We start from the raw sequence: 10,085 nt of genomic DNA on the forward strand, positions 1-10,085 counted from the left end.
CACCTTCCCACCAAAAAGCCTGTTCAGGTCTGAATGCAGTTTCACGATACAGATAATAAGTTCATTCTGAAACCCAGTTCAAAACTACTAGATCCTCTTAGGAAGCCCAAGTTTCATCACTTCTTCTAAAAGCCAGCCAAGTCATATTCAAAAGCAGAATACTTAATTTGTTCCACCAAAGATGTTAAAAATGGTGGAGTGAGAACTTAACCAGCGACTTTAGCTTGGGAAAACTCATACAGTTGTACTTCAATAGTACAGGGTGTTTCAAAACCATGGACCACATTTGAAATAATTATATCTTTGAAATCGAGTCCATCTTCTTGAAACACTCTCTACTATATGGAGGGGAAAAAAAAAAATCAAGAGAGGAATAAAGTACAAATGCAGTTTTATTATTAGGAAATGGAGCATCCTGCAGATGAGCAAAGCAGTCTGTGTTGAGCCAGCATCTCCTGAAACAACCATCTGATGGACATCCCTTGCTGAGTCCCTCTGGGCAGCTTCCTTATGCATCCCCAGACTCGCAGAGGAGCAACTCCCCCAGCGCTCTGGGAGCACCTTTAACTGGCCAGGAAAATTCCCTGCGTTTTGCTAGGATTTTAGGTTACATCTCTGCAAAACAACCTTTAAGAACACACACAGAAAAGCCACATTAAGCGTCAAGGATTTGGCTTTGATATTTCAGGAATCCCAGCAAAAGATGTTTGAAAGGCATTTTCGAGTAGGATTTTAAAGTTGGAAAAGTTTATCTTCAAAAAATGTTTTAAAGGATTGCCAGCAAACTCTGCAAAGACAGGAATGAAGCTTGCACAATTAACCAGGAACAGATCAATAGCTTAACATTAATATTGACATTGTTGGTGCCTGCAGGAGTTGTAAGGAGCTACTCTGTCCTGCAAAATGTCACTGTTTGTGTTCATAGACAGCAAAAAAAGGACAGCATGAAACTGAGATTTCAAAATAAACTGGATTTTGCAAAACAGAGAGCACTATCTCTGGAATAACGGCATCTAAGTATGACTGGAAGACGATTGCCACACATCTTCTCTCTCTGAGGACCCACAAATTGGTGCAGGAATTTGAACTGACACACTTACCTGAACAGTGGTAGTTTGTCAGAGTAACATGACCACAACATAGCATAGCACCAGTAGGATAAAAAGAATCAAACACATGTCACAGCAAGCTTATAAAAACAAGGCACGTTTGTTTTTTTTCCAAGCAAGGTAACTTACCTGGTTGATGTTCCATGTAGGAGGCTCCTAGAGACCAATTACTCTTTAAAAACGTTTTTTAAATTGATTTTGAGCTAATTTGTTGACATTTTACGTTTCAAAGCCCTGCAGTCTTCCAGGAGCATCTGTTTTCATACCGGCTGTTGAAGTCTTCCCCTGCTCCTGACCTCAGTCTTGGAGTATTTCAGACCTATCCAAGTGCTGGTTAACACCCCTCTCTTTTACAAAGACAGGTGACTGCTGGCAGAACTCAGTCTGGTCATCTCAAAACCCCACAATATACTCATTCTTCACAGACACAAAGAATAAACAAAACTTGACAGGTATAAATTGCCATCATTTGCTGGCCTGGGGCATTTGGGGTTAGCCAGGCACCAGGGATGCTTTCCGTGCGCTCACCGGGATGTCCCACCCCTGCCAGGAGTCATGCCCTGGCCACCAGCCAGGAGCACAGCGCCGAAGGCAACAGGCTTCAGGGTGCTGGAAACACAAACTGTCTGCCACCTCTGTTTCAACCTTCTCTAGGAAGCCATGGTTGTGGATATACTGAAACAGGGTACATGTTGACTTGATGAACGTGACTGCATGAGGCTGTGGTTTGAGCCCAGTTGTACAACATTTCAGGTAGACAGGCGGGCCCTACCTACCTGGATACAGCAAAAACAAATATCAGCTTTAGCCTTTGCAAATACTAGAATGTTTTTTTTTTTCTATTTTTGCAGAAATACCCCTAAAAATCAGTGATGAACAGGCTTCCCCAGACATCACCAGCCTGCCACAGCCACGAGTGCTGCTGGTCTCCACCTGGCTGCACAAGTAGCACCCACCACGTGCCACCATGTCGATAGGCAGGATTGTCTTCTGTCCTGATTCTTTTCTGAGGGAGGGTTTTCAGCTGTGAACATTATTTCTGACAGACTTCCATTAGTAGTGACATTTACACAAACTGTGTATTGGAAAGATGAAAGTTTTTCTTTTTATGATAATGCAGATAATGCAAGACATGGTTGATTTTTCTTTAAGATATAACTTAATTCTGAAAGCTCCAGCAAGCACAGAGCTGCGATGTTCAATCTCCCTTGTATGGTGCACATATTCAGGCATGGCAGAGACTGTCAATTTTGTGCCCCAGCATGGAAGATGAGGCACTTAACATGTATTTTAGACATGATAACGAAAAGAACTCATGCTGAGAATGTGATAAGACCAAGAAAAAAGTGCTAATAAGATACCAGAGCAGCATTTCTTATGGCATATCATACACCATTCTCTTTATGGCCATTTTTGCTGGTTTCCTATCACCCGTTCTACCCTGAAGAAATGCTTTATGGTTCAAGAGAAACCACAAATACAGGTTTTAAGCATAAAGCCTTACAGAAGCCTTGGAAATTTTATAGAGCTCACAAGTGTGCTGGCAAAAGATATATGTATTTAGTTCCTATTTTTCTCTCCACCTTCTTCTAAAAGAAGTGTTGCCACAAAATTTGTTAATGGCAATTTATTAACAAACCCTTCCAACCATGAAGAAAGATGACTATCAACACAATGACAAGATCATTTGCTATATTGCCCTTCTCTCTCCGTATTTAGAGACTTTACTGTTCACCCCACATTTCCACGAAGAAAAATTTACAATTTTAATAGCATGACTTTTAAAACTAGCTTAAACTTAAGAATTCTTGCTAGGCTGCTCCACCCCATCACCCCTACTCCACAGAAAAAAAAAAAAAAAAAAGTTTAAAATATTTTCTCAAGGTGCTTCTGTGTAAGAAGCTTTAAAATTTCTCCTTCAAAGAAGCAGGAGCTGAAGTTTCCTCTCTAATACCTCTCTATCAGGCTGCCACAAGCCACCACTCAGTCTCTGGAGAATTCACGCACCCCAAAGACGTGCCAGCAACCAACACAAGATGTTCATCCTGAGCACGGGAGGACGCACATGAACACACCCAAGGATCATTCCTGGTATCTTGACTCAAGAAAGAAAACATCATTCCCAAACTGTAGGTTCTCCCATGTAATTGATATTATGATACTTTATTATGAAAGAAAAAAAATATATATTTCAAGCGAACTAAATGTGCAGAATTTATATACAAATCCTCAGAGTTTTATCTGTTACATGAATGTTTTATTCTGGCTTCAACTTGAGGGTTGGCTGATACACATTTCCTTTTGTCCCATAGAACAATTTCCACTTCTTATCATCCCAGGTGCTTTGTCCAATGACCACGGCTATAAAGGTATCTGCTCCAGGAGGAAACACGTGAGACACAAGACGGCAGAGGAGAGAAGGGTGGTGGTGGCTAAGGGACTCTACTCAATGAGCTCCCTCCCCTTGATAGCAGACTTAGTAATCACTATCAACAGAGGTTCAGGTCATCAGGTGCCATCCATCTCCTGATGGCAGATCAGCACATAGAACTTGAGACAACTCTGCTGAGGACGGAGAGAGCAGCTGCTCTGCAGTGTAGCCAAGCACACTTGCTGCACCAGATCTAGGAAGGTAAGAAGGTTAAATGCTTCGGGATTTCACAGCTGCTGCTTCAAAGAAGAGAAGGAAAAAGAATTACAGTTTCCCTAAGAAAACCCTTTTTGGATGAAGTTTGGAGGACAACCCTGAAATAGGGTTGTCATTGATGACAGCATGTCCCAGAAAAGATCAAGGTAGAGGAGTTTAAGAACTTTCAAATCAAGATCTATAATAAGATCAAAACCCTGTCACCCAAAAACAAGCACAGCTTTTCAACACAGGATAAAAAAAAAAGGCAAAATAGAAATAGTAGTTTCAAAAGGAAGCCACGAACAATGGTGATAACTAGAAGAGACCAAAGATTTAGATCGATAAAATAAAGTTTTCAGTTGTCTCCAAGAATTGAAAAATGCTGGGAGAAAGCTCCCCAAAATATACTTTGAAATGCAAGTAGATAAAACCCACAATAATAACAACATGGTAATCTGTGAACCTGATATGGCTGCACTGAGGTCCCTCAGGAAAAAAATGGAAATAATTATAGAAATGAAGCAAAGAGGACAGAGGAGAAAAAACTGTGAACATGTTGGTCTCAGGAAGAAATGTGAGGAAGGAGGGAAACAACTGCAGCTTTTACTGCCTCCACAACTGGCGTTTTGATGTGGTTTGTTAGCAACACTAACTTCTTTGTTCATGCATAGGTATAATCTGCAGGTCACCCATTCCTTCTGCTGCAAAACTTTCCACAGCTCCTGCAAAAAACCCTTCTGCAGGAGCTGTTTTATTCTGACCCTTCTCATAAGAAATATTCATAATTCACTAGCACCTGAAAAACCTTGCAAAATCACATAGTCCACTGGTGTCCTACACAGTTTTTCCAAATTTGTGCCACAGATTCCCAGTCTGCAGTATTTGGCCATATATTTGATTTCAAAATGGTCTCCCATGTCCATGGGCTGACTGAATTCCACACATTTTCCTAAATTGTGCCCTCCTAGATCTTGGGTTTAATTATGTCCATGGTATCAGAGTTCTCTCATGCCTTCATGAGCATCATTTTGAACTTCAGTTGTCAAATTTGAGTGACATTGTTGAGAGAGAATTTTCTGTCCATCTGGACTGCAGCTACTGGAAGTACCATGAAGGACTCAGGTGGCCCAGCTCACGAGAACAGCTCTTCAGTCTTATACTAGCCAAAACCTGTTCTCCATTTTCACCTTCATATCATATTAGTGATAGCTCTTTGAGCTTCCATTTACACCAGGGTACACCAGGAAGCGCGATGTAAAACCTCCACTTTCCACTTCCATTTCCAGAAACTGCTGGCACAAGGAGGCTTCTGAATACCCCATTTTCTGCTGATTTCAATCCTGATGCTGGATGTTTGCAGTAACTTCTCAGTTGCAGGTTTCCTAGAGGAAGCCAACTTCACACAGCATTCAATCCTACCTGATCAGTGCTGAGTAACACGAGCAACTGTCACAGCAGAGCAGACCAGATACTCCTACAAGAATGCATCAGACACCCATATGGATGACAACCAAAATCAGTGAACTGGGATGGGTGAATGCATCCTGAAGAGTGTGATGGGGAAAAGCTCTGCAGCATCCCCAAGAGTAAGGCAAAGCTAGGGGGAGGCAGCAAGAGTGCTGATGGGCAACAGTCCAGCTGCCAAAACCCGCACCAGCACTGAAAACCAAGGACATGAAAAAGGGCAGGTTTGGCTCTGCTCTGGAAGACAAGCACTTCTGCACACCCAGGGGCCATGGGCATGGTGAGCTGGAAGCACGTTGCTCAGGAGGAAAATAAAATACATAGAAACAAGCAGTAACTACCCAGAAAACAGCATCTCACCAAGGGCAGAGAGTGAGAGAGCAGCATTATCTTAGTCTAGGCATCAGCTGGCTGACTCTAGAAGTCCCAAGTGTTTCAAAGACCTTCAAAATACACGCAGTTTTTGTTTAAATTGCTTCCTTATCCTCTGCTTTCAGCTGTCAGTGTTCAGAGCAACAATGAAATTCCCACAGCACTGAAACAAGAGGAAAGCAAAGACGTCCCCAAGGTAACACCAGCCTTTTAGGAAGGACAAAAAATCAGTCATGGATATGACACATTTGATCATTAAGAGGCTTTTCATACTGTACCTGTTTCCTCTTCATGTACACACTCATCTATAATAGTTTAGGGGAAAACCAAACCAAGCCAAAACACTTTTCTTTGGTTAAGAGAGCAGCTGAGATGAACTCTGTTGAACAGTCTTTTATCATTACACAGGGGTCCCTCACCTTGAGTTTTACAGTCAAGTGTTTAGACTTGCTCTTCATTGCACAAGCCCTGCAGGAAGGAGCAGTGGTTTTCCTGTAGAGAAATCCTGTGCAACAAGCTTAAGGAAAGACCACAATCACAGAGCCAAATTCTGAGATACGATACAACTGCTGGATAAAACCCACTAGGAAAATGTCCAAGTGCTGCAGACAGGTGCTGTCACCTGCAAGGCACATGCTTGGCCACTTAGCACAAAGGAATGCAGCAACTCTCCTCTTCTCCATGGATATCTATGTATCTGATGGAGTCCAGAAGCCAAACCCTGTTTAATTCCCTTCATCTCATTTATTTGACAAGGATAATTTTTAAAAATGATAGATGCAATTCTATTTATGGGAGGCAGAACCTGCTCTATCAGTCCTGTCCCTCTATAACTGCAGTGCTGATTCATGGAGGCCATCACCAAGGGAGGAAACCTGTGTGTGCATCCACAGGAGCAGGCATCAGCTTTTGTACAGTGCTTGGCTGTTCACGGTGCTGCCCCACACATCTGTGCAGACAGGTGTGTGCCCAAACCTCTCCTGGTCCAGGGAAACAGGGGGCACAACAAGCAAAAAAGCACCATGACTTCTGCAGGTCACTCAGTAACAAGTAACATAACTAGGAATTGTAAGCATTGCATTTTCACACAACAAAAATGAACAGTTATGCTCTCTTTGCTGCCAGCTGATGTTGCAGGAGCCCCAGTCCAAAACATTGTGCCACAAAGCAGCTGTGAGGTTCTGTGGCCACTGGTAAGGAGGAATGACACTTTATAACTTGGTTTCACAGGACTCTTGTGAGCGAGGTAAGCATCATTAACCCTGTTGTAAAATCAGCAGCATTTTTTGCTCAGGGTTACAAGTCCCCCTTGAGGAAGGAGCAAATGACACTGTTCAACTTGACTAGCAAAGCTCCTACAACCTGCTACACCGGAGCGCAACTTCAGTGAAATCTTGCAATAACTTCATGTTCCCATCCAAGCCCCAACAGTCACGTCAGTCATCATGGGACAATCTCAGCCCATGGAGCCTTCATGTGAGCCTGTGGTCAGAAAGCGGCCATGTGCCCCACTGTGCAGAGCCCGGGGACAGAGCCCATGTCCCCAGGTCACGGCATGCACCACAAGTGCTCAAAGATACTCAAAACAAGCACCTCCTGTCTCCTTCCCTCCCTGGCAGAAAGTTTCCCCAAATCTCTTTTTCTATCATTGCTCAGCGAGACCAGAGATGGGGCAGTGAACATGTTCCAAATGCAAAAGACAGCCACCAGAGTTTTGGGTACAAGAGAGTTTGCTCCTTCTGTCGTGGGCCTGGGCAGAAGAGGGGTGTGGGAGGACAGGCTCAGCTTGCAGGAACAACTCTGCACCATTTCTCAGGGAAGACCACAATTAAAAGCAGCAATTCACTTCTCAGCCTCCTGGCACTAGAAAAAATACATATAGCGTGCAGGCATCAGTTTATGGAACTTGGATTTACTAGGAAAAATCTCAAAATCTGGAAGCTGGTCACCAAAGAACCAGCCTGGCCACTGAAATACTGCATTTCTCACCCCAGATGCAATACAAAAGCCAGGCAGGGTAGACACACAAGTGCAGCATGTGTCCAGGGTGCAAGGCTAATAAACAATAATCAGGGACTTCTCTGCCACAGTAAGGAAGACTGAGAACTGGAGAAATAGATCACAAGTAATACATAAAGTTAAATCAAAAGACAATAGTACTGGGAGAAAGCATCCAAGGGAGTTTTTGTGAAATTTCCAGGTTGTTTACTATAGCATTAGGATATCAAAACTGCCGCAAGCTTGGACTTCATGGGACAGACCTGAGCACTACGTGGTCTCAATGCTGCTGTTTATGAGGACATGGCATCAGATGGGAAGCATCCCCTGTGTGGGAGAATATATGCATAAAACCACAGCTTGTTGTATAACTCAGCTTTGCATATACATAAACATACACACATTTTTTTAAAGAAGTCACTGTTCCCATTGCCACCTCTGTATGTATCTGTATATATTTTCTGCTAAGGCAGTATGAATGTACTAAAAATAAGTGAAACTCACTAGATACATGTATAAATCATATAAACCCACACACCCAGGGTGTGTGGGAGACACTAAATATGTGTTTAAGCACTGAAAACCACTTCCAAAGGTTATTTCTTCAGAACATTGTGTTGGCTTGCAGTAGCGATTCAGTGAGATGCTAATACTGCTTAGCATCTGGTTCCATTTCAGGTGTAACATTTACACAGACTAAAAGAAAAAAAAATAGTATGAAGTTTGTACCTTTTTTTAAATTCAGGCTCAAAGAACCTGTCAATCACAACCGTGAAACATATGAAAGCAAAACTAATACTACAATAATTTTCCATTTCCTGAAAGAGTAAAAACACACATACACAGTTGCATCTTGGTATGAAACACAGTGTGAATATTTCAGCTGTCTCAGTGAGACACCTAATTCAGTCCCCTCAGTTCTGTGGTACCCAGGCTGTACGTATTGTTCCTCACAGCTTTTGCTTGAAAATATCACTCTTCAGCAACAGCCTGGCTCCCTGTCCCCTTCCTTTCCCAAGCTTCGGTTTATATTTGCAGAAGACACCTAGGTGCCAGCTTTGACCAGTGGTCACTAGAGAACACCTTTCAGAACTCTGGGTGGCTGCTGGGGCAATCACTGCAGCTCACTTGCCTGACTCAGAGGAGAGAGCCCAGAAAATCTTTGTTAGACTGATCGGGGCTGGGAGTGACCCCAGTCCCTCCTCAGCAGAGCAAAACACCACCCTGGCTTCCAGAAAAACAGCTGCTAAACAACAGCAAACACTGCTGCTCAAGTCACTCAGAAACCGGGGTGCTTCAAGTGTCTTTCAGACTGTAAAAGCAACACCAGCATAGGTTTCTGCTTTCTTGAAGAGGGCTCTCAGTCTCGGTTTATATAAACAGCTTGCCAGTTTTACAACATCAGGAAGGAAAAAAAAAAAAAGGCAAACCAAACCAAGACAGACCATACCTGTTGTAACTCCATCTACTGTAAGACATGCTCCTGTTGCTGCCAACACCATCCATCTCCAGCTCAGCTACAGCACTTCCAGCATCACTCGCCTCCTGCAGGTTCCAGCTGCCGGGCTGGGAAATCAGACAGCCACCCGAGGACGGGCCCACCGCAGGGATGCGGCCAAACACCTCCGGCCTGGCACAGCGGGGCCAGAATCTGCCGCCGAGCAGCAGCTTTGCATCGAGCTCTGGATGCACAGGAGCGAACCACTGCCCGCGCCGGGGAGGGAGGGTTGGGGGGAGGGAGAAGGAGGCTCCCTGGGTCCCTGCCGAGGGACCCAGCAGCAGGATGTTTTCAGCCACCCAGCAGCCACAAAGGCGCTCAGGTAATAAACTGGAGCAAGGGTGCTAAGCTGCTTAAGAGATATCCAGCGAAGCCGTGCTCAGGAGCAGCGGCTTGTGCGCCTCCTGCTCCAGCACACGCGCTGTATTTGTTTATTTATTTATTTATTCTGGTTGCCACAGATACGGGTCCATCGCTCTGACATCAGCCATCTCCCACCCCACCGTGGGTCCCTGGGTCTCGCCGACGTTATCTTGCAGGCAGGCAGGCGATGATCACATTCTCTGTGCGCAGGGGCAGGGCTGGGAGCCAGCCGGGGTCGGGCAGCTCCACATGGTCACCTCCCACGGGGGACACGGCCCTGCTTCTTGTCCCGCCACACCTGACAGGTCAATGTACAGACTTCTCCAGGGCATCACTCAGGGTACAGCAAAAATGCTTTGCAAACCCCGTTTCAGTCACTGGTTTTGCACAGCGCACAGCCCCAGTTTGCCCCAGAGCTAGGGCATCAGCATGACATTCATCCAGCTTGGATATGACCTTTGCTGAGTCAATCTTGGGCACAGGACCCAGACCCAAGCCACACTTCATGGTTCCTGCTCACCTTTCTCTGGTGAGGGCCAGTGAGGCTCAGTGCTGGGGCTGCACTGCAGGGCTGTGGGTCTCTTACAGGGATGTTTCGCACCTGCAGCAGCTGCAGGCAGCATAGGGTCTACTCTGCTGCCAGGTACCCTGT

General features: G+C 44.7%; 1 protein-coding gene across 6 annotated transcripts in view; it reads right to left on the reverse strand.

Moving 5' to 3' along the window:
• Nucleotides 1-9,225, reverse strand: part of TUB (TUB bipartite transcription factor) — a 168,711-nt gene extending 159,486 nt beyond the window's left edge. For 2 of the 6 annotated variants that reach the window (XM_065838504.2, XM_065838500.2), the window contains exon 1: nt 9,023-9,218. In XM_065838504.2, the coding sequence (XP_065694576.1) occupies nt 9,023-9,078 (56 nt within the window). In that variant the 5' untranslated portion in view covers nt 9,079-9,218. Of the gene's footprint in view, nt 1-9,022 lie in introns of all 6 variants that reach the window. The other 4 variants (XM_065838505.2, XM_065838503.2, XM_071808927.1 and 1 more) reach the window with 3 other exon arrangements.
• Nucleotides 9,226-10,085: the final 860 nt, after the last annotated feature.

Source organism: Patagioenas fasciata, chromosome 5 (assembly GCF_037038585.1).
Source record: "Patagioenas fasciata isolate bPatFas1 chromosome 5, bPatFas1.hap1, whole genome shotgun sequence".
Taxonomy (NCBI): Eukaryota; Metazoa; Chordata; class Aves; order Columbiformes; family Columbidae; genus Patagioenas; species Patagioenas fasciata.